The 24924-nt window shown below is 44.3% G+C and overlaps 1 protein-coding gene across 8 annotated transcripts in view; it reads left to right on the top strand.

The window, feature by feature from the left end:
• STAU2 (staufen double-stranded RNA binding protein 2) overlaps positions 1–24924 on the top strand; it is a 327264-nt gene that overhangs the window by 291527 nt on the left and 10813 nt on the right. Inside the window, exon 14 of one of the 8 annotated variants that reach the window (XM_032316752.1) lies at positions 752–799. The exons of the other annotated variants lie outside the window; for them this stretch is intronic. Within the exon in view, the coding sequence (XP_032172643.1) occupies positions 752–784 (33 nt within the window). The 3' untranslated portion in view covers positions 785–799. Of the gene's footprint in view, positions 1–751; positions 800–24924 lie in introns of those variants that run through there. 8 annotated transcript variants of the gene reach the window in all.

Genomic DNA, 24924 nt, shown 5'->3' with positions numbered 1-24924 from the left:
ATAGCCCATATAATCACTTACTACACACCAAAGAACCTGGCACACAGTTTTTCAGTGACTCCTTCAACTGAAAGAAGGAAAGGAGTCGGGGGAAAGGGGGGTAAGAGAGTAGGTGCACCCGAAAAACTAGAGCTCAGAGCTATGGTCCAGACTCCCAGTCCAAAGCAGATCCTAGTGTCAGCAGCTAAGTCATTTGGAACGAATCCCTCTCAGAAGCATATTGGAAATTTGTGGAATGCAACAAACATATCCTCAATATATTAGGACAGTCTTAGAGCTCCTGATGACATCAGTGTGCTGGTGAAAACAAAGCTATGGACTGAGTAGGGCACTAAATAATCATGGCTCTCATCCTGGAAGCAACCAATGTTTTGTCGTCACCACAGCTGAGCCCCCGAGCCCAAAGCAACCAAGGAACACCACAAGATGCCTCAAGTCTAGAAGACCATGAATCTAAGAGTGCTGAAACCTTAGCAGAGGACAGAAATCATCCCCCCTCCCTTAAGTTCCTCAAAAGCCCTTTGTCATTACTACTTGGCCATCCGTTACTGCTGCTGATGTATTTGTGACCATTTTTAGGGAAGGTGAAATGGAGTTCTTAAGCTAAATATCATATGGTTTTAAACTTGTTCAGAACTTCTCTCATCCCCTGTGGTAATTTAGCATACATGTTTAACACGAATTAAAGCCCTTAAATATTGATTTAGTCATTTGTTCTATCAAATCCTGTCCGTTTTCTAACTTGGAGCAGATGAACCTTCCCAGATCACCTCAGTCAAAATAACAACAAGGCCCTTTTCCTTCGTGTTCTTGCTCGGTTCAATACGGAGGCGAGCTCCACAGCATCAGGGCAGAGTCGGGAGAACGTCTGCCAGACACACAGTCGGTCAGCTTCCCCCGGCTATAAGATGAGGACACAAAACTGGAACCGAATTTGAGCTTGGGTTGGGGACCACTGCCGAGTAGAGGATGAGGGTGAAGCGAGCTGTGCTGACCTGTGCGAATGGCCTGAGAGAAGGGGAGCAGTCCAGGTCCGCGCCGGCCTGCACTGCTCTGGCCGCATTCCTCTGACTTCCTCTGCGAGGCCGAGAGCCCTCAAGCGTCTCCGCCAGCCATGCCCGAGAGAAGTCGCTCCTCCAGAGACAGCGGCCACGTTGAGCAAGTGAAGTTGCGGAGCCAAGGACAAGTATTCCTGAAATATGTTTTTGAAATTCCTATTTAATGCATATATTCGGCAGCATACCAGAGCCCTGAGTAACAGCCCGTTGGGTGTTGTGACAACGGCGTGGGTGTAATGACAGCAGCCTGTGTGGGACGTAGCAATATCTGGGGGCAGAGCTGCCTGCGTCTGAGGAACAGTTTTTATTTCAGTGGGAGCTCTGCACATACTAGGGCCACAGTTTGAGGTCTCTGGGGGTGGGGAGGGATCATCTTAATGAGAGCAGACTTCGTGTAGGAGGCCCCACTTCCTGACAGGGAGAGGATAAAAATGCAGCTCCAGAAACCAGAGTGCCTCTCAACTAGTTAAAGTCCCCCCTTTAAAACAAAGAAAACAAAACAAAACAAAAAAAACCCCTGGACATTCAGATGGCTCTCAGGAAGGATTTACGGATTTCCAATTTCCGTATGGAAAATGTATTCTCTAAAGCTATTTCTACAGAGTGGAAAAGGATGGCTCTTTCATACAAATATGATAATAAAGCCGATCTGAAATGGCTCACATGCTTGGTATTTGTTGGAAATTAAGTTTTTTCATGCTAGGTGAGGAGGAGTTCTGCTTCTCTTCTGTGACTATACACTGGCAAGGTAACAGCATCCTCTGTACGTTTTTTTGCGTACAGGACAAATTATGTCCTTGCATATCTTTTTTTTTTTTTAAGATTTTATTTATTCACTTGAGAGGGAATGAGAGCAAGAGAGAGCATAGAGGGAGAAGGAGAAGCAGGCTCCCCACTGAGCAGGGGGCTCAGCGCAGGGCCCGGTCCCAGAACCCTGGGATCATGACCTTAGCCGAAGGCAGACGCTCAACAGACTGAGCCACCCAGGTGCCCCTGTGTCTTTGCATATATCATTATGGTATAAGAACCTTAGCAAGTTAATATTAAATCAGCAGTCATTAGTCATGAGAGAAAAGTGACCATACGAAACATCTTTGAGGAAAAAAAAACTTTAAAAGTCAAAATTTGGTTACTTTGACAAAAGTAGGCTTCCATTCAGTGAAAATTTTTGTTAGATTTTTTAGTCGTTGCAGGGAGCTGGAGTGATTAAAATGTTTAATAATGCACTGTTGTTTTCCGTGAAACTCTAGTGTGGCCCTGTTCCCCGGCCACAGGAATGTAAGAACTTCTTGGCAAATACCCCAACTAGGACCGGGTGGGACGATGTATAATTAATGTCAAGTGTTATTGCCCTTCTCCAATGCCATCCACCCACTGACCAGCATCAACTTCCTCCTGTTCTTTCTGTATTCAGAGCTTGGTTTACAGCACTTTGGTTCTGAATATAGCAGGATAAAATTCTGGTTTCCCTTTTTGAGAATACACATGATGAAAATCAGCTTCGTGTAACAAGAGCTAATTTTCTTATATCTTTGTTAAAGGCGTTCAGAATGAGCCAAAATTTTTACAGTTAGAGATAAAATTCAAGTTAGTAAAGTTTTTTTTTTTTTTTAAAAAGAACATTCTATAGCTACTTTTCAGGGGGTATAATTTTGTTCTCAATTGTTTAACATTTTCCCTTGAGTTTTGCTTGACAAGTATTGGGAAAGAATGTCTGGCAACTGTTAATGAAGGTGGAGGCTCTTTTTTTCTCTTTTTCTTGTTTCTATAAACTTACTAGACAGGCTTAAGTCCAAAGAATGATAAAGTAAGAAGGCATTTGTACATGAAAATGAAAGCAGGAATAAAAATAAATATTCCTCACTATCTTAGAATATTGAATTGGAATCAGAGTGGAAACCATGAGATTCAGATACATTACCCTGAAGCTGAACTGTCTAATGAGGAAAGCTATAACTGTGAAAACCAAAATTCCAAGTCGGTGCTAGAGCCAATTTTATTTTATGGAAGTAAAGCTGAGAATTTTAATTAAATCGCAGTTCTTCCTGGGAGGTTCCTGGGAAGGAAATTTCAGGATAGATCTTAATGGGGATGATGTTCATCAGATCGGTGTTAGTATGCTCTCCTATGCCCATACTGGTTGTTAAAATATTGAAATACTTCCATACCCATTGGTAAAGAGCCATGGCTTAGAGCTCTCAGTGCCCTCTGCCAACCCCGTGGCTGCCTAGGCTCCTCTTTGAGACCGACCCCCCTCATCTCCTCTCCCCAAAACCCAGCAACTAAAGGAAGTCACACTTAGTACAACAGGGGTGTCTCAGACCCTGCCCCAGGCCAGACTGGCAGTCTGCTTGGTCAGTGCCCATAGTAATCTGTTAACCGTGTTAACCTGTTGTTCAGTACTTTGCATATCATGCCTATCCTATTGGAAATCTGATAAATTAAAATAGCTAAAATAAGGATATCTTTGTAGAAAGAAAAGTCAGACAAAGGTTACACCAAAGAGAAAACCTAAGAGTGGTATTTAAAGATCAGATTGAGTAAGTTGTAAGCAAAGCCTCAGAGTCACAGAGACGGGGAAGATCAAAGTCACGGCATAACTCTTCTCGGCCTATTGCATTGCTGATTCACAATGTCTGCAAGAATTCTTTTCCTCCCCCGTCCTCTCATTTTAGCAGCATATCTTTTTTGTACCAAGTCATTAGTCTGGAAAGTATAAAATGAAATTCCTTTATGACAACATTACAAATGGAAATATGAGAGGGTGCCTAAGCATGAATGGTTCATTTGAGATGAAGACCCAACCACACGTGTCATCGCCTCGGGGCTGCCGAAGCTGCCTGGGGTCCTCGCTGCCCGTGGCTCGGGCTTCCCGGCCCTTTTCCCTCCCCAGAATCGGCTCCCTGGGAGGGCCTTGCAGCCTCCAAAGACCCCTTGCCCAGACACCAACCTACAGTCTTATTTAGGGATTCACCAGCATTTAGATGGTAATATCGAAAGGGGAATGCTCTTTCGGTTGTTGAGATTTCTTTCTCAATATTCTTGCCTTTTTCCACTGGAAAAACAGGTATGTGACTGCACGGCAGTTGTTTTCATACCTGTCAGTGCGCTTGATTAGCAAGAAAAAGCCAGGGGGGATTATGAAGAAAATCTTAATTCATAGATAAAATGCACCCATGAGGAAAAATCATAGCATTTCAAAGAGTACCCAATGCAAATTAAAGAAAGATGTCTGGGCTAGAAAAAGAAAGAGGAAGGAAGGGAGAGAGAGAAAGAAAGGAAGGAATGAGGGAGGAAGGAAGGAAACTTGGATAAAGGAAGGAAGGAAGTCAGTCATTAACAAGCTCAAATCTCAATACATTTATTAAACCAGAGAATCAAAGATTTGGGAACAAACAGAAAAGGACCTTGGTTTCCTTTGGTAAATGTGGTTTTCAATATAATGTAAGTGATTCACTACGAAGTAAAATTGTTCTGTAATAACTCCTCAAAGTTGAATTTGGCAGCCCCGGTCCTTTTTCCGTTTTTGAATAGATGTCCAAATGTGTTTATGCATAAATTATGCATATTTGAGGGAAAAGTATAGCTGTTGTTATGAAGAAAATGTCAGTGACTCTAAAAATGTAGGATTGTATCCGCCCAGGTGACCCACGGATGAGTAGCAGGAAGAGGAAGGTTATCTGGTGAGATGCACTGGGATGGAAAGCCTCCAAGACCTCCAGCTGCAGGCCCCACGCTCATTCCTGCCGGTGGCTGCGTGGCCCCGTCCCTCCCGCTTCCTCTCACTCCCACCTGACGATTCGTCCACGTTCGGCATGCACATTTCCTATTTCTTTATGCCCTCCGTAAAGCAGAGACCACGTTGTGCATGGAGGGTGTATTCAAAAGACGCCGGATGGAATGAATGATTGATAACTCTGGGCCGATTTCTGTTATTCTTTCTCTGTGTAATGCAAGATGAGAGGTTCCATTTCTTACCCTGGATTCAGGCTCACCTATTTTAAATAGGTCCTATTTAAAGTCCTCTATACCACCAAGTGGGATCTGTTTTAAATAGACCACACTGTATATTTTAGATTGCCCTTTTGTGCCTAATCTCATGCAGTAATTATGCCCTACTTAACATTTAATTCAACAACGCTCCATGGCAACCAGACTGAAATGCATGCTACTCACAGATCTGAATATTGTAAGAGTATTTGTTTTACTGCCGACCGGATCCTGCCCACTGGAGAGAGGCATCTTTGCAACTGATATGTGCCAATACTTGGTTTCCTTTCTGACGTTCTCCTAGACATCGAACCCATCTTCTTAGACTAAAAACAGCCAGTGAACTTTGATTTCGTTGATACCTTCAGCCTCCGAGTTTAGTTGATACCTTCATACACCGAGCCTCAGCTGCTCACCATCCATCCATCCATCCATCCATCCAATATTTATTGAATATCCTATATATTTTGGGTTTGTGCTAGGGCTAGAGAGATACATACACCATAACCCCTGACCTTGAGTAGCTCATGGCCTGGTGGCATGTGGTCTCACATATCGTGGATGTGATAAAAAAAAATATATATATCCGTAATGGAGATATGGGCAAAGCATTCTGGAAGTACAAAAGGCAGAACAACTCGCCCTCGGGGAATTTGGGGAGCATTCAGGGAGGAAATGGCAGCTTTGTTGAAGCAGTGGTTTTCCAGGTGAAGACAGGTGGGAAGGGCCCTCTAGGCAGAGGGAATAGCCTAAGCAAAGGCACCAGGCACCCCCTGCGCCTGTCTGTGGGAGCTGTGAGGGATGTCTCCCATTCCTGGTTTGGGCTGCAGGGGCCTGCCTCAAACTGTGGCTGTCCTGCAACCGCTGGGAATATTCTAGATCAAGGAAGATCTGCTAAAGAGCCTGCATTGTCTACTGTGGCTAGAGTGAGCCTCGTGGGCCTCTTGACCTTTGACTTCTGACCTGTGGTCCTGGCTCCTGGACCCTCTACCCTGGTCACGGGGTGGAGAGTAGTGGTTGGACCAGAGACTAAAGCTGTGAAGTTCTCTGAATCAGTGCTGCCTCCTTTCCGAACCTTTACATGAGGAAACTTCCCCACCAGTAGATAGCCCCGGATCCCAGGCCCAGCCCAAGCAGCACGGGCAGTGGCCTTCATGACCTGCACCTTTGTACAAGGAGATGGGATCCAGATGGCCCCTCTGCCTGCAGAAAGGCATGTGTTTGGTGGATTTGCACATGGGAGAATTCCAGTGTCATGCTGCAAACACTGAGTGGGATCACCTGGCTGAATATTTCCATCTCCAGTTGAGGCTGAATCCTATGTCTAAGCATGAGCTGGCTTGGAAGAACTGCCCCAACCACTCCTCTGCTAGCCTGGGGAGGGTTTCGTCCTCCTGACAAGAGTGCTGTTTCCCAGGCACCCACCTATCAGTGCTAACAATCACAGACCTGTGCGGTTTGCAGCTCTCCCGCAGCGTCACTGTCCCCTGGGGAGCGGGGAGTGTGGTCTCACTGCCGGCTTTGCTGTGGTCGCTGACGTGGTGCTTGTACATTAAAATAATCTATAGACTATATTTTTTTTTTTAAGATTTTATTTGTTTATTTGAGAGAGGGGGTTGGGGACAAGCCAGAAGGGAGGCAGAGAGAGAGGGAGAAGCCCCAGCTGAACAAGGAGCCCAAGGCAGGCCTGGATCCCAGGACTCTGGGATCATGACCTGAGCTGAAGGCAGATGCTTAACCGACTGAGCCACCCAGGCATCCCGATACTGAATTGCCTCTGAAAGATTTCCCCATTAGTCCTTTCCTTGTCACATACTCTTTGTCTTCGCTCTTTAAAAATAATAAAAGGTTAAGTGCCATTCAAATGTAAGATGTCATCATGGACTGTTACTGCATTTGTCACGCTGGGGAAGGGAGCAGCTGGGGAAGTGACTGGCCGGTACTCTTGGCACAAAGTGACCCAGAACCCCGTTCCTGTGGGTTCTGGTCTTCACTTTCTTTCCCTATTGCTGCCATTGAGTTAGGGGTTAGAAAAATATCCTTCAGTACAGGTACAAATAAAAATCAGAGGAAGGTGTCTTCGAAATCCACTTTACCAAGATACTATCGAGAAGGATACATAGAAAGCATAAGGAGAAAAGAGAACCCTCTTGCACTGTTGGCGGGAATGTAAGTGAGTGCTGGCACTATGGAGGACAGTGTGGAGGTTCCTCAAAAAATAAAAAAATAGAACTGTGATCCAGCAACTCTCCGTGGTATTGATCCAGAAGAAACAACATCACTATCTTGAAAAGACATCTGCACCCCCATGTTCATTGCAGCATTATTTACAATCACCACGACATGGAAACAATCTAAGTATCCATCGATGGTTGACCTGATGAAGGAAATGTGGTATCTATACGCAATTAAGTATTCTCTTCAGCCATTAAAAACAAAAAGGAAATCCTAGCATTTGCAACAACATGGATGGACGTTGAGGGCATTAGCTAAGTGAAGTAAGTCAGAAAGAGAAAGACAGATACTGTGTGATATCATGTATATGAAGAATCTAAAAAAAAAAAAACAGAACTTTGATAAAACAGATTAGTGGTTGTCAGGGGAAAGAGGAGAGGGGTGAAGCAGTGGGGCAATGAAAGGGTTAAAAAAAGAGAGAGAGAAAAGCATAAATTAACATGTGAGTTGAAGGTACATCTACAGAACATTTTTTTCACGAGGTCGCGTCTACAAGTGAAACAGGCAACCCGATAATCCAAGATGAAATATTATTCTTTAGGGTTCTGCAAATTTTAAACATGTCCAGTGGGTGTTACATCACAGTTACTGTTTAATGCTTCTCGCCATATGCAGTAAAACGCAACTTTATGAACGGGTGGCATTTTTAAAACTAACGCGCAGCCGGTAGTGCTGACTCCCGCTGCTCCTTTGGGCTGCTGAGCAGAATTCCTGTCTGATAACTTGCACTACTGAGAAACAAATTCAATAACCTCTGTTTCATAGATTGCTTATTTATTAAAGATAACTAATTCTTAAATAATCTAATATTCTGGGTTTCTTTTCTCTAAATAGTGTATTTAGAATCCGATGGTCTCAAGGAAGAGGAACACAGCTTTCCAGGCCAGCGCCCGTTTGTTTTCAGGCTATGCAGACACACACCCTGAGTGAAGGCACAGGGCTCTCTAGGACCAGGCGGCTGTGAGGGCAGGTCCTCAGAGGACTTACACCCCCGGTGGGGAGATAGTGCCTGGCTGTTCTGGCACACCTAGGACCATTGCCTGCTAAAAAAAGAAAAAAGACATTAAGAAAAAAAGGCTTCATGCCTAATCAGCTGCTCGGTGTCTTTCAGAAACCTGTTATTGGTGTTACCAAACCAGAGTTGATATTTCTTGTTGGTATACAATGAAAAAATCTACCTACACTCAGAATTCATTGCCTCTTCAAAGAAAAAAAAAATCTCCTTCTGATTTCTAAAAAGACCTATCCATTTTCAAACTGGTTTATCTACTCAGGCCCAAAGCACTTGGGCTGTGACAAGCCCCATTGCCAGTTTTCATCAGCTCGGTTTGGGTAGCCAAGTGCCTCTCAGTTCTTTCCAGACAGAGCTCAGGTTCTAAAGAGTATGTTTTCCGAATATATTTGCACCTTAGGTGTAGAATACTGAGCAAAGAAATGGAAATCCATGCTTATGTAATCATGAAAAAATATCAGATGATAGCTTTTATGATCTTGCTCCGATTCACATGTTTGGGGCAAATCCTTGCCAGCAATGGAATATGAATATACAGTACTTTATATGCTATTACGGGTGAATTTTGTCTCCATGGAAATATGTTTTCCCTTTTACAACAATTGCTAACCACAAAAGAATAAATAACCATAGGTGTATCTTTTTTTGTTTGTTTGTTTTTACATTTCTGCTTTTTTCTCATGTTAAAGGTGAGATACAGAGATTACATTTTTGCTAAGGAACCTGCAGCTGTGAGTCTTATCTTTGAAAATTATTCAGGCTCTTTTGCAATTTCTCCTAAAAGACACTGAGATAGGGTCATTTACTAACCACAAATACAAAATGCATTAGGTTTTAATAGCAGATCTAAATTAAAAGCTCAGTAACTTGGAACAAATGCACCTTTTCGTTCATTTCCAAACTAAAATCCTGGCTGCATTTTATTGTTTCTGAACCTTTCTTACTGCAAACCATCAATCCACCAACTTCGCTCTGGCTCATTCGAGCTTTGAACTGTACCTTTACGGTGCTATAAATTAGCATGTCACTGCGATACGCTGTAATTTGCATTAATTTCTTTCCAGTTAAAGTTGTCTATCTTTGAAGACATCTTTACAATACTTAGAATTCACTCAGAAAAGTAATACCCAATGAATGATGTAAAACATAAATTTAAAAAACATGTTTTGGCTTTTATCTCAAGATGGAAAATAAAAGTGGTCAAAGTTACGCACACAGTTCTGCGACCCAGACTCACTTTCTGATACTTTAGTGCCATTGTTCAAGGCAGAGACGTTTTAGCAGCAGGAAGTGGAGGGAAGAACACAGCCCTGATCTCATCCACCTGAAGACAAGGAGCCATTTTAAAGATATGGTTACAAGGGGAAATGGTCAGGGTCATAAAATTGTCAATGAAATGCACTCTCATCGGGGCTTTACACAGGATGCGTGGCAGGAAAAAGCCAAACGTTTCAGTTGAGAGGGGACAAGGCTCCTCCCCACGCTGGTTCCCGACCCAGGTGAGGTTCGCAGGAGTGGCTCTGACCAAGCCCTTGTGAGCTGCCCACACCTGCTGTCCTGTCACGGAGCTGCCATCCTGGCAGGAAAAGGGGAGAGAGGAAGCAGTGGATAACTGGGCAGGCTCCTGAGAGGAAAAAATCGCCCTGCTCTCCCGTGAACCTGAAACTCTAGGAGGTGAGGCTTCTGGATGCATCAGGGAGCTGTTTGTCCGCGGTGCACCTGTCCATCTAACTGACCACCCTGGCTCCAGTCTAGGCTCATTCCCTGCACCCAGGTCCTTGCTTCCACTGCCCGTCCGCCCTTCTCCATTGCTACGTCCTGCAGAAGCTGATCCCTCAGTGGAATTTGTTTTCCAAGCTTTAAAAACAAAATTACTGGGAGGGTAAGAGAAAACCCAAGCCTTGAGTCCTTGGGCAGCATGCCACCAAACTCCTTGAACTCCAGCCCCGGGTTTTTGTGTCCCTTTGAAATAGACACGGTTTGGGTTGAACCTGCACTTCCTAGCATCTGGAGAAGAGACGGAAGACTATACTATTTTTAAAAGGAACTTTCTGGAAAGTGTACAAAACCTGATAATTAAAAAAATAAAAGCCAAACCCTCAGCTGCACAAACAGCCCTTGTTCTCTTCCAGCAAAGGTCTGTCAGGAGTGCCCACCTTCCTCTCCCTGAGAAGAGCAATTAAGGAGACCAGGAAGCATCGCTGAGTTGGTCTGTTTTCTAGCAAAGCCTTTTCAATCACCTCCTTTGATCTAGCTGCGAGTGTGGGAGGGGGAGCGAAACCAACCTGCTTCATGCCTCCAGCCCTATTTGTAGGCACTGTGTTGGAAGAGCGTTTTCTCTCTCAGCATATTTTTTGGACTCAGAGTGCACACATCTGTCTTTATACCCAGCCGCCTTTCTGGACCCAAACAAGTTCTCTGTGAGTTTCCCCAACCGAGCTCAGTGGGATCTCTGTCAGCTGCAAGATTTATGTCATCTTGTTCGGTCCTGAGAACTGCTCCTTCAGCTTTTCACATCTGGATTTAATTGGAAAGACATTAAGTGCACTGGAAAAGCATATTTCAGGGCAGTTCTTTATAGACACCCCTATTAAAGGAGCTGACGGCTGTAGGTTCAAGTGGGACGAGCAAAGACAACATCTCCAAAGTCGAAAGCTCGAAATAATGAAAGCCGCTGGGAATGAGAGGGTCCTGTTTGAGGCTCACATTTACTCAGTTACTTTGGGAGAGAAATGTGGCAGGATGCCTGCCAACCGTGGCACAGGGGATCAGCACACGGATAACCGGGCCTCTCGGCATTTTCCTGGCACGATGCCTGCCGTGCCTGCTCGCCACAGCCTTGCGTGCTGGCATCTGGATGCGTGATACACAAACATTTTAGAGGAGCAAGAGGGTGGTTGGTAACTGCAGATGCCGTCACCTTCTTGCGTCATCATCCCCTTGAGGGGTGGTGACAAAGAGTCCCCGGGCCACCACACCCTGTGGTATCTCGAGAGAGAACAATAGCAGCAGACAGCGAGCTGGGAGCCAAGACAGCACACACGCAGGGATGATTTTAGCCATGTCCCCCACTCCAGCACCTTCTCCTGCTTGAGCATGTGCTGGTAGGTCTTAAATGCACACATCCAAGATCAAGAGCAGAGGTCCCTATGATGGGCAGCACTACGCAGACGGTCCATATTTTCAGATGTGGGCTTGTGTTAAAAAAGATACTGAAAGTCAAACAACAATTTTCTTCAGAGAAATACAGATATCTTTCTTTATCTGTATTATAACTGCAAGCCCTAAACTTTCTAGCCCAGGAGCAGTTTAAATCCTCTGACGTCTTAGCCCCCAAATGTCTCATTCACGGAGGGTAAAATGGATACTTAGTTTCCTCTCTCTGAACTCTCCTTCTCATCTGTGGACTTGGTCAAGCAGAGGGCCTTAACCTCTTTTGAGCAATGGCCCCTCTGGGCACTCTGGTGAAACCTGTAGACCTCTTTGTGGAAGAGTATTTCTAAACTACATAAGTAATAATAAAGTAAAAATATACAAGATTTCAACAAATTATATTGAAATATAATTTCATATTTCAATATATGAACATTTTGAATGTTCCTACATTGAACATTTTGATCAAATGTTTTAGGAGTATTTGTGTTATGTGAGAGTAAATATTTCAGAATAAATATGTGCTGTAGTAATAAATGGATCTATTAGCACGTGGACTAACAAGATCTAGCAATTGGTGTAACAACTATACTTCTGCTGTAATTCCAATATTTTTAATATTTTGCCTAAAGAAGTGCTAAGTTTCCATTAGATGCTAATACACACCCAGAACATGTGACGTCCTCCCTGTCTGAAGTCACAGAGTCCCTAAACGCATGCGCCCCAGTTAAACCTCGGTGAGGATGAGGATGCCATCTTCTAACCAGCAGCTGTGGACTGTGGTTCTATTTCTCAATCAGCCCCTTGCCTCCAGGAGCCTCGGCCTCTCCTTTGGCCCTTGTCCCGCGCTGAGTGACTTGGAAGGTGTTTCGGCCTCCCTGCAGCCCCAGAGGGAAGGTGGTGCTTCCTTCAGTGTTTGTGGAAGGTGCCAGCAGATCAGGTCAGAGCAGAGGCCTGGCAGCAGTGGGCAGTGAGGGGGCACGAGGGAAAGGCCTCTCCATACCCCAACCAGTCAGCCCTTCTGGGCCCAATAAGAGTGAAGGCCTCTGCCTGGAGAAAGCAGTGGAACAAGGGGTGTCATGGTGTAAGATCCGCAGAGACATCAGGTCAGTCAGGAGGGGAAGATACTTTGTCCATTCCAATGGCCTCCCAACTGGTCTCCCTGCCACTGCCACCCTCCAGCTGTGGGCAGGTGGGTCCTTTGAAAACACAGAAGTGGGCATGCCACTACAGTTTGAAATGACACAATGGCCCTTATAAACTGGGTATTTGCTTATAAGCTTGATTTGGGAAGAACAGAAAATTTTGATTTCTACTGTAGATTTACATGATTAAGAGGCGGCTTTAATTGCCACGATTTTTTCCCCGTTTTTGGAAGTATAAGAACCGTCAGGACAACAGAACTTATTTCCGGAATTACAGAAGAAAACATATATTCCTTATTTTGATTTAATCATCATACTTATTTAATGAGTATATTCTGTGCAATTTTTTCTCAGATTGCCTTTAACTTTGTTTTTAAATGACCTTCAAAATAAACTGTTAAAACGTCAAAAAAAAATTCCCTTCAAATTCAAATGTTGAAGGCTCATCCCCAATACCTCAGAATGTGACAGTGTTTAGGGAGAGGGGCTTTAAGGGAGGCAATTAGATTAAAATGGATCATTAGGGTGGGCAGACTGACTGGTGTCCCTATAAGAAGAGGCGATTAGGACACAGAGACACACACCAGGGATGCACATGCTCAGAAAAAAGACCATCGGAGGACGCAGCGAGAAAGCAGCTATCTGCAAGCTGGGGAGCAAGGCCTCAGGAGAAACGGGCCCTACCACCACCTTCATCTCAGACTTCAGCCTCCAGAGCCGTGCGAAGATCACCTGGCGTAGGCCACCTGGTGTGTGGTACTTTGTTGTACCACAACTCCTCAGCTTCCTGGGAAGACAGGCCCCATTCCCTCTCACTGCTCCAGGAACAGCTGTGCCTCCGTGTGGGACACAGACAGAAAGGCACGCTGCCTCTCATCCTGGTGCCTCTGCCATTCTGGGCCCGATGTTGGATGCCTCTCTCCCACATCTCCTCATCCTCTGCAAATGCTTGGGCTGCATGGCTCCCCAGAAGACTTCCCTGTCCCCGCAAGGCTGCAGGCCCCCCTTGTGCACCCTCCTGCCCCCACCTCCACCGCCAATGGCTGGCTGCACAAGTGTCACTGCCGCATGTTTCTGTGCTCCCCGCTCACTCGGGGGAGGGTTGTCTTTCCTTCATCTTTGTGTTCCCAGAGCCTGGCACAGCACTTGGCACAGGCCCTGGGACCCGGCATGCCGTAAGGATCAGCTAAACAAGTGCACGTAGCATCTTCCAGCCAGATTGTCCTCATGCTGAAGATATTCTGGGTTCAAGGCCAGGGCGGGCCATTTACCAGCTCTGTGACCTTAGAGGAGTCCCAGGACCTCTCTGAGAAGCACGTTCCTCTGCAAACGGTGGGCTCGGGTCCAGGGCAATGATCCTCCACCCTTTGCAGACCTGTGCTTTCTTTTAGCAAATGTTTAAAAAATATATATGTGGAATTTTCCCCCCAAATGATTCTTGATCCATGAGTTCCTGTAAACTAAGATGATATTGCCAAACTTTACTCTCTCTAGTGTAGAACTCATTGATGCTGGAGCTAGGAGGGAGAGGACTGTTTCGGAGTTTTGCCCAGGGTCCTCCCCAGGAGAGTCCCATCACTTCCCACCGGTGCTAGTCCAATGTTAAGTCAGACTGGAACTGTGTTGGGAATGGGCCTCTGACCCAGCATCATGCCAGGTTCTAGGAGGGATGGCTGTGACCCAGCGGGTCCTTTGGTCAGTATTGCTCCCTTCTGGCAATGAGGGATGGAAGAAAATATACTCACCCTCTCTTGTTTAACTGTGCCAACCTGTGGCAGTTAATAAGGCCAAAACCTGCCAAACACATAACTTTTTTAAAATAAACAGGTGCAAAAATGTTTATATAGCCTGTATTTATAAACACAGGGAGACCCACTCTAGCCTCAGGTGCTCCAACAGGTTCAGCTCGAGGCAGCTGCATCAATGTCCCATCAGCAGGACCTGCCAACCCTACAGGTGGGTCAGGTGACTGTCCCCCAAGGTAGTAGGCAACTCGGGACGATGGAGCTCTAGACCCAATGACTCCTGAGAAGGAATCACGGTGCTGGACTTGCTGATACTTGTTCTTCAGTAAGTCAGAAAAGGTGCTTCCATATTATTTTAAGCAAATCCCTTACCTTGAACACTACTTATTTTACCAAAATATAGAAGAGGGACAGAGCTAGAACAGGCCAAGGAATCCAGATTTCTCACATCTACTTCCCAAAGCCAAAAATTATCCCGTGCTCAGTGTTCACACAAAAACAGACTAGGGGGAGAGCGAAGGAACATGTCCATGTCCTTAGTTCTCAAACTCAAGTCAAACTCGTGTGTTGTGGCAGAAATTCAGCATCACTGCACAGACGTGGTAAGCTCCTGCTCTGCTAGGTACTGGTATGAAAACCTGAGTAAGGGGTGCCTGGGTGGCTCAGTGGGTTAAGCCGCTGCCTTCGGCTCAGGTCATGATCTCAGGGTCCTGGGATCGAGTCCCGCTCTCTGCTCAGCAGGGAGCCTGCTTCCTCCTCTCTCTCTGCCTGCCTCTCTGCCTACTTGTGATCTCTGGCAAATAAATAAATAAAATCTTAAAAAAAAAAAAAAAAGAAAACCTGAGTAAGAAGATACGGCCAATAGTTTTGAAGAGCTCCTAGTCTGCCACAGTAGACAGACAAGTAGATCATTTTAGTTTGGTGTAGGAAGTGGTAGGTGTCTGCAGAGAACAGACATGTGGGCCTAGTAAAAGGCTATCGGCCAGCTTCCTAGAGGAGAGATGTCTCAGTTGGGTTTGGAAGAAATGCCTGTGAGGTCAAGACCGGTGAGGAGGCCATTTGGGTGCAAGCAGAGATATTGGAAGGAGAAGAGCACAGAGGTAAGGAAGAACATGATGCATGTAGGGCAACTACGAGCAAGTTGAAGCTGCAGAAAAAATGAAATAAGAGGAAGAAGGGGACTAGCGGAAGCTGAAACTTGGAGAGACGCGCCATCGTGAAGTCACTGGGAGTCACACTGCCACACTCAACTCTTCCACTGACAACAGGGAGCCATAAGAGGCTCAGATTAGAGCGACTGGACTGGATAAGACCGGGTATTTGCTAAAAATAATACTGAAAAAATGAAGTTTTTACTGATTTTTGTGATGGTCGTAACATGACCATGAGTGTTGCTTTCTGTTAAAGGGAAGATTTTAACACCATAAATGAATTCTTTAAATACATCCCTCTAAATCCTGAAACTGGCATTCCCTGGAAAGTCCTCTGAGATGCTCAAGGATTTTAGAGAGGGAATTGAATTTTTAGTATTTATTTTGATGCAGAGAAGTTGGAAGGTGTCAGCTGACAGCCCCAGCACTAGATGCCCTAAGTGCAATGTTGAAGCTCATGGGACTATAACAGCGTGTCTTGAGAGGGAAGACCAGTTAGGCTCACGTTTCGCAGAGAATGGTGAGATAGACCCTCTCACTTCATTTCTACGTAGGGATGAAGTGTCATCCAGCCACCCAGAAGTAGGAGGAAAGAGAAAAACCATGCTAACTTCCAGTAAATATGGCTTCCCCACACGGGGAGGTGGGTGGCACAGGGGCAGCTCCTGTGCTTCTCTCCCCTTCCAAGCCCTGGTGACTCAGCCCGCCTTCCAGTTCTCTTTCAGGCAGCCGGTACCCAAAACTTGTTACAACTTTTTCAGAAAGCAATTTGACAATAAAGAAAATTTAAAATTTATCTTATAGATGTATTTGCACAAATTATATGTGCAAGAATATCCTCAGGAACCTTATTGTTAAGAGCTAGAAGCAGTCTAAGTGCCTATTAGTAAGAAACTAATTAAATAGATTATGGCACAACTGTGTAGGAGAATATGATGCCGCTATTAAAAAGAATAAAATAGGGCCAGTTTGGGTGACATGAAAAGATGTCCGAGGTGTCTTATTATTATATTCAGAAGAAGCAGCATAGGGATTCCATTTGAGGAAAAGACAAAAAGTCCATGGATGTATATATAAGAATATAACAAATAAAATACCTGGGAAAACACAGACAAAATATTAATAGCAGTTATTTCTCTGGAGTGTGGAATTGGAGTTGATTGAAGGGTGAGACAATACAAGGAACTTGTCTTAACATTTAAGTATTTTTCAAAGTTTTACGATAAGAATGATTCATTTTAAAATTAAAAATACTACTTTTTTTTCAAAAAGCACTGTACTAATTTTATTTTGTTTTTAATTTTTATTTTACTTTATTTTATTTTCAAATAGTTATAGATTCACAGGAAGTTGCAAGAGTAGTACAGAGTGGTCATGTGTACTTTGTCCTGCAGTGGTCCCATTTTATTTATCTATAGCACAGTATCCAAGCCAAGAGGATGCTATTGATACCATGTGTGTATGATAGGGTGATGCCAGTTCCCACACGTATAGACTCACGTAAGCACCACTGAGATCCAGATGGAGAACTTGTCCATCTTTACCGAGATTTCCCTGGTGCTATCCCTGTACAGTCTAGTCTTACCTTCTTCCACTCCTCCTCCCATGCCATCACTAACCCTTGGCAACCACCAATGTCTTCTGTATCTCTTCACTTCTCTCATTTTGAGAATGTTACATAAATACAATCATACAGTAAGTGACCTTCACTCAACCTGATGCCCTTAAGATCCATCCAAATTGTGTGGACCAATTGTTCATTCCTGTTAATTGTACAGTCATATTGAGTTATCCCATGGTGTGGAGACACCAGTTTATTTAATAGCCCATCTATTGTGGGGTATTTGGGTAGTTCCCAATTGTTGACTATTACAGATGAAACTGTTAGGAATATTTGTGTACCGGTTTTGGTGTGGACATAGATTTTCATTTCTCTGAGATAAATGCCCAAGAGTGTGATAGGAGCATTGTATGGTAAGTTTGTTTCACTTTTATGAAATTGTCAAACTATTTCCCAGAGTAGCTGATCCATATTTACATTCTCATCAAAAATGTGTACGATATCCAGTTTCTCTGAATCCTCTCCAGCATTTGGTATAGTCACTACTGTTTAATTTAGCTGTTTTAATAAGCTTGTGGTCTTAATGGCTAGTGATGTGGAGCATCTATTCACACGATTAATTGCCATCTGTAAACCCTCCTTGGTGAACCATCTCTTCAAGTCCTTTGCCCATCTTCCAGTTGGATTGTTTGGTTTTTACTGTTGGGTTTGAAAATCCTTTATATATTCTAGATACTAGTCCTTTAGTAGCCACACAGGGGCTGCTCTTGCTTTACCTGAAACCGAATGGAGACTAGAAAGAGTAAGGTACTAGATTTTCATAATGTTCTATAGTCCTGCTTATTCACCTATAACTTCTGGCCTCCTTCTCAGTTGATAAGGAAGTCAGGTTTATCCTTGGGGAAGATTTTGGTTCCCTTTTTATTCTTGAGATCGGGGTTCACTAGAAACCCACCACCCTATCATTTGTCTTTCAGGAATCCAACCTCTCTTCCACTCAAGTGCCTTCTGAGAGGTGAAGGGTACGCGGATTTTCTCCTGTGAAGGCTTCTTGTACAAAGACACGATGAGAATTAACAAAGTTGGTGCCCCATGCCCACTGCTGGCATGTGGTCCCTGTGTCCTCTGGAAATATCTACACAGAGAGGCCATCTTCAGGAAGGGAGAAAAATCCAGGCATTTCTTGGCAATATTAGAGCACAGACGACCAGTCTTAACATCTCCAGGTTCACTCTGTGCACGTGGCACCCCATATCCCCTGACTACAAACTGAGAATTAACTCTATGTTAGAGCTCTTGCTACAGCTACCAGAACAGATAAGACCAAATTCTATCCTACTCTGGAGACTTACAACTTAACGTGAGAAGAGAGATGTGTAGATGCCTCAGCAAGTGAGTGCAGTGACATGATACCACCACACCTGCTTCCTCTTCTCCCCAAGGCACTGCCAGATTTAGTATCCAGGGTGGAGATGGGTGTAGTCATGGAGTTAGGTGTAATAATGTCACCAGGTTCTGGTCAATGGAGGATGAGTGCTTTCCTGAAATCCTCCTACACACTGCCTTCCGTTTTATTTTCCCATCCACTGGTTGAAAGGAGAGGACCATAATGCTAGCCTAGAAGAAGGCAGAGTCACAAGATGGAAGGGGCCTGGGACCCTGCTTGACTAGGATCCACAGCCCAGGAACACCCAATTGGTCTTTTCATGAGTGTTGAGATTCTGGGGTATTTGTTCAACAGTTAGCTTATCTTGACTAATACACAGAACACAGAAATCACAAGTCACTGCTCTCTTCCAAAGACGTCATAGAGGAGGTGCCTGATTTCCCTGGGGGCTCATCCCACACTGGATCTCAGATACCATAAGTACTACTTAACTTTTATAGATCAGGTATTGCGTTGTTGCTTTTTATGCTTGTCCTCATTCATTAATTTTTCTCTTTTGAAATACCCTTTTATCTTTACTTGGCTAACAATACTAGCTACACAAAGCATGAGAGTTGCATGCTATCAAATTCCAAATGGCTTATTGCTTTTAGCACCCTCCCCCCCCTTTCAGCAAATTCTTCTAGCCTTTTGATAACTTAATTTATATCCTTTCCACATATTCATCCAAAAGGCAGCTTTTAAATTCTGGCATGGTCACCCACTCTTCCTCCTGGGCTTTGATGCTACCAGATGCTAGAGCAAAAACATTCACAATATGCCTACAATCTATTTCAATATATAATTCTATCCAACTGAATGTCAGGCATTTCTAAAGAATGTTGTTGGCTGATATAATGTCCCTTGCCCAAGTTAAGGTTTTGATTTGAAATTGCGTATTGGAATGCCTTGTGTTACATTTTGCCCCCAATTTATAAATCTATCACAGATTCTCTCTCCAATCTATCTTGCCTCCTTAAAAGATTAACCGTTAAGAGTAGAGTTTAATGTGATAGCTTTAGAAAGCAAATGAAGAAAAATATTTTGCTTTTGAAAGGGAATGTACCCTCAGGCAAGAGAAAAAAATTCTCTGCTCTTAATACACGTTGGGAACTGCCAGTTGTCATGCTTACAGCTTAAGATGGATTAGGATTCCATCACTGATCATCACATAAATTCTTATACTTAAAACCTTACATCTTCGTCTGCAGCCAAGCAATTAGAGAAAAAAAAAAATTCTTGTGTTTGGATATATTAGAATGTGTGGAGCTGTTAGAATACCAGCAGTTTCTTGAAACAACTTAGGAGAATTTTTTACTTAAGTATTTGGCAGACCTAAAGCATATCCCCAGAAGTATACTAAATTTCTTCTCATTTGTGGGTGGAGGTAGACGAAGAGGACCATTTGTAATCATTATTATTTAACACAAAGTCAGTCTCTTTCTTTGATTATATTGTCTAAATGAAGGTGTTTTTAGGAAATCAAGATACTAGTTTTCCTTTGAGATGATTATTTAACCATAAACTTTAAAAATTACTTTTACTGGAGTTTCTAAAAATTATCAAACCAAGTGTGCTATTAGCAGCAATATGCTTTTCTTTCAGTGATAGTCAGAAAAAGAAGATATAGTTTACTTGAACTTTATAGTGACTTTACATTTCTCTTAGTTTGAAAAAGGAAGGAACACTTTCTAGAAAAAAATTAGAGTTAATTCCAATAAAGTTCCTTCCAAAATTGCAATGGTTGGTGTACAGTAAGTTTACAACACATGAGCACACTTACTTTGGAGACCTCTCGTTATACTTCGCTTTCTCCATTTAAAAGACTAACATTTAGCACCTACTTATTCCCCCTGAATAATCATTCTTTAAACATTAAATGAATGGTAACTTCTAGGTTTCAATAAATAGGGGAAATGATCTACTCCCTAATTTCCATAGGGAACTTCTGAGAATTAATAAAAATATATATAGGGCATGTAGGTATTCTTGAACATGGCCACTGTCTTTAATTATTTATTCATTCATTCTTTCAAGTCATTAATAAATATTTATTGAACGTATACTGATTTAGGAGCAGTAAGCACGGAAAAGGAGACAGCGTGAGGAGCTGCGAGAACACCTGGCTAGGATGGGCAGGTGCAGCTCATCTAGGTCTTGTGGTCACAATGAGTGACACCTGAGTAGAGAACCAGATGGAGTGAGGGAGAGGGCCCATGGGAATAACTGGGGAAACAACCCCAGGTCTAGGGAAAGCATATGAAAATCCTTAAGTCAGGAACGAACTCGGGGTGTTCTACAAAAAGGAGATATGCTGGCATGGCTGGAGCTCCGTGGGTATGGGCAGCATGGTAAGGAAAATGTAACTAGGTTAGGGTCACCTAGGGGTTTGGATCAAATCAGAAATTGGTGTTTTGTACGGAGAGCAACCAGAAACTCCTGGAGTGTTTTGAGCAGGATCTTGACCTGTTCTCATCTACGTTTCCCACCTATCACTTAAGGTATATTTGAAGAAATATACTTTAGGTGAGCATAGATACAAGGAAATACGGTTAGGATGCAATGGCGTGAGTCTTGCTGAGAGATGACAGTGACCTAGGCTGGAATGGCAGGAGAGCAGGTAGCAAGACATATTTGGATTCTGGATGCATTTCAAAGAGGAACCAACAGAACTTGATAACGGGTCAGATGTGAGAGGTGAGTGAGGTTGATTCCTAATGTTTTTTGTAAGAGCCACTGGTTGAATGAGGGTTACATGTCCTGGGAGAGGAGGGTTTGGAAGATGATAATCTTGAATAAGGGTCTTGGCAGATTTTAAATGCCTTTTACACACCTAAGGGGAGAAATCCCCTGGGCAGTTGTATTTGAGAACTCTATGGCAGAAGGCCAGGCTGAAGATAGGAATTGGGAGCCATCAATGTTTATAAGGGATTTGAGTCATAGGCCTCAGTGAAATCATCTAGGGAGAGAATAATGGTAGAGAAGATAAGAGGCCCAGGGATGGACTTAAAAGTCCAGGCAAGGCAAAAGTCAGCAGTTGAGGAAACTAAGAAGAGGTTCCCAGTGACCTAAGAGGAAGAGCAAGAGGGTTAGAAGTACCCCCCAAACCTAATCTATTAATGTTAGAAAAAAATATGAGGTTGCTGATTAACATACATTCATGTATAGGTTCTGGTGAGCCCAGTGAGTATGGGGTCCCAGTCTATCTGGGTCCCACCTTTGACAGTGACCCTGGATTAGTTTAAATTCTGATTTTGCCCTCACCTAAATGGTCCCCATGTTGAGGTCAGTTCTCCCTGCTGAGTCCAGCCAGGAGTCACCACTCACCATCCCACCTAGACAAGTCCTCAGCCTCTGTTGCTGGCTCGATATCCCCTCCCTTTCTCCTGCTCCCCCACCACCCTACACGGGGGGGTTGGAGGAGGCAGTGATCTAGCTGGGGTGTTCAGTTCCACTGTGGAGCCAAGATCTGAAGGCTTCTCAGTCATGAGAAGAGGTGGCCACAGAGGCTAGACAGCCTGAATCCCCAAGGTGAGAAAGAGCTTGTCCAGGCCAAGGAACAGAAAGGAGGTGAGCACAGAGCACTCAGGGTGAAGAGGAGAGGGTACCTAGGTCCCTAAGGGTGGGGGAGGTCTTTGCAGGTTTTCAGTGATGAGTGACTTGCCTTAGAGCACAGCTTGCTTGGAGTAGGGTGAGGGGCTCCTTCTGTCCTGCCTGATGTGGCCAGCAGAGAACCAGTGCCCCAAGAAAGCACCCAATGTAGCTGGCCCCCTTTCTTCCTGCAGCCCAACCTTCCCTCCCGCAGTTGTCTCAGTCAGGCCCTGGCCTCGCCTTCTTGGGCCCAACACCAGCTGGTCTCAGGAGAGAGCAGGGCATCGGCCCTTCACAGCTCCATGTGACTTTCAGTCTCCTGCTCAAGGACTGGTGGCTTCAAACACCAGGGTCTCTTCTCAGTCTGTAGTCAGAAGTCAGTGGTTAAAATCAAGGCATTGGCAGCATTGTGTTCCTTTCTGGAGGCTCTGGAAGAGAATCCATCTCTTGGACTTGTCTAGCTTCTGTCAGCTCCTCTCATTCCTTGTTCCACGGCCTTAGCTAACTCGCCCTTCCAAGCCTATAAGGTCACATCCATCTGAGCCTTCTTGCACGGTCACATGTCCCTCTCTGGCCGGCACTGGCCGAGGAACCCTGAGGTTAAAGAGGACTTAGGACTTCGGTTAGATGGGTCCCTCCTGGCAAGTTAGGCTCATTGTCCCCTCCCCGGGTCCCGATGGGGAGTAAGTCCTGGACAGCTTTGCCGTTATTCTGCATTCCATGAGACTCCTCGATCTTAAAAGATGATTCAAATACAATGCGTGAACTGTTGGGATGTAGATTCAAAAACCAACTCTAAAAGACATCTTTGAGACTATCAGGAAAAGTTTTACATAACTTGGGTATTTAGATGATAGAAAGGATTTGTTCTTAATTTTGTTAGGTGTGATCATGGCATGTGTCTTTTCTGATACCTGATTTGGAGTCCTCTGGGAAAACATGAAGATACATGAAACCAGATTGGCAAAAATACTGATCATTCTTGATCTGAGTGGTAGGTGTGTGGGGGTTCAGTATACTATCCTTTGTACTTTGTGAATGTTTGGAAGTGTGAGGCTAAGGAGACCACCAAATGCCAGGATGGCCACCAAATGCCCCAAGAAAAGAAATCGGGCTTCTGCCTGCCTCACACATTAAGGGAACCAGCAAGGCCTACAACCCACGTGCCATTACCACCTTGGACTCTATTTCGGTACAACTATAATTCAAAATTAAACAGAACTTTATAAGTTATATTGTTTGACCATCACTCCCTATTGTTCCCAACTGCCCCTATAGCCATGCAATGCAAGAGCGCATGAAATGCAGTAAAAATTATGAAATAACAAAAAACAAGAAAATAACAAAAAATAAAGAATTTTTTTAAAATTATGGAATAACTGTATGTCTTCTTCAATTACATACTCAAACCTAGCTGGAATTTCTGTATAGACAGAGCAGTGTGTGCCCATGTTCAGGGGCAATGCTTCTCCTTCTCTTTGGAGGAGAATATTAAAGAACCATCAAGTACCAAAGGAACCTTTGGGGCAGGGCAGAATTCAGGCACCATTGCTCTCCAGAACCAGGCTCTCCTTGGGTGGAAGAGACTCCCCTCTGGTCCTTTATTTCAGGATGCTTCCTTGAAGGTCTCAGGCAAAGCCCCCATTATGGGTCTTCCCGGGGAAGGTTTCCCAGGAACTTTCTTCATAGACCTCACACTGGCCCAGGGAAGGGGAAGCATTAGTTACAGACCCCAAAGAGGACAGAAGCCAAAACCCAAATGATTGACATTCCAAAAAGTCACTAGCCATCATCTATAATCCTTGCAGGTAGACTGTGGGACAGGAGAACCTTCTCTCACACGGATGATAGAGACCACCCAGCTCTGCTTTCCTGGGACTGTTTGTCCTACAGCATATTGTCTATAGATGGAGAGGCCATGGGTGGGGGTGGGATGGGGTGTGTAAAAGGTGGAGAGAGAGGCTCATAGGAGAGAACCTTTAGAGAATGTCCTGAAGTGAGAAAAAGCAAGCAGGAGCAAGATGCCGACTCAGAGAATAGAGAGAAAACAGAAAGCAGAAATGTGTCTGTAAGTACTTGTCTGTCTTAGGGAGCTTCAGATGGAAACCAACAAACAATCAACCAAGGAATATTCCTTGAAGATGTTCTATGAACATACTGTGCTGATCTCCAGCAGGAAAATGGCTTGGCTGGCCAAGGGCCGACCAACTATTTGAGACAGGACACAAACACATTGAAGATAGCTAACAGTTCAGGGAGGCAGATGGCAAGGGCCGTCAGAAGTTCATAGGTGGGAGACAGGCTGGAAATCAGGGCAGTCCACCCTGGGAAGATGAAAGACTTCAGGAGCAAAGGTGTGGAGGTAAGAAAACTCAAATGTTTTCAGCAGACAAGAGGTAGACCCATCAGACCAGGGCAGGAGATCCATGTGGGTGGGGCTTCTGCAATGTTGGTGTGTCTCCAGGCCAGCTGGCTGGGGAGCTCTTGATAACACTGCCAGGTGTTCCTGAAGCTGGTGACTGATCTGTTGATCTGGGCGTCACACTCTGGGAAACACGCTGTAATGAAATTGCAATAAATGCAATTGTAGAGTAGAATGGGGCCAGCTGATGGATGTCAGGCCAAGGATACAGAATGTTATTTGGTGGCTGGAAGTTCTTAATGGCTTTTGATTAAGGAGTGGGTATAATGTTAGAGTTCTCTTAGGAAGAGAGATGGGTAAGCAATCCACTAGAAAAAGTAATAGAAATATATAAGAAATGAGGGCATAAATGAACATGGAGATAGAGATTGGTCTCAACAGAGAAAGGTATGGTATGCCTGGGTAGCTCAGTCGGTTAAGCATCAGCCTTCAGTG

This window comes from Mustela erminea, chromosome 16 (genome assembly GCF_009829155.1).
Source record: "Mustela erminea isolate mMusErm1 chromosome 16, mMusErm1.Pri, whole genome shotgun sequence".
Taxonomy (NCBI): Eukaryota; Metazoa; Chordata; class Mammalia; order Carnivora; family Mustelidae; genus Mustela; species Mustela erminea.
Note: the sequence above shows the minus strand (reverse complement) of the source record. Positions and strands in the feature narration are given on the sequence as shown.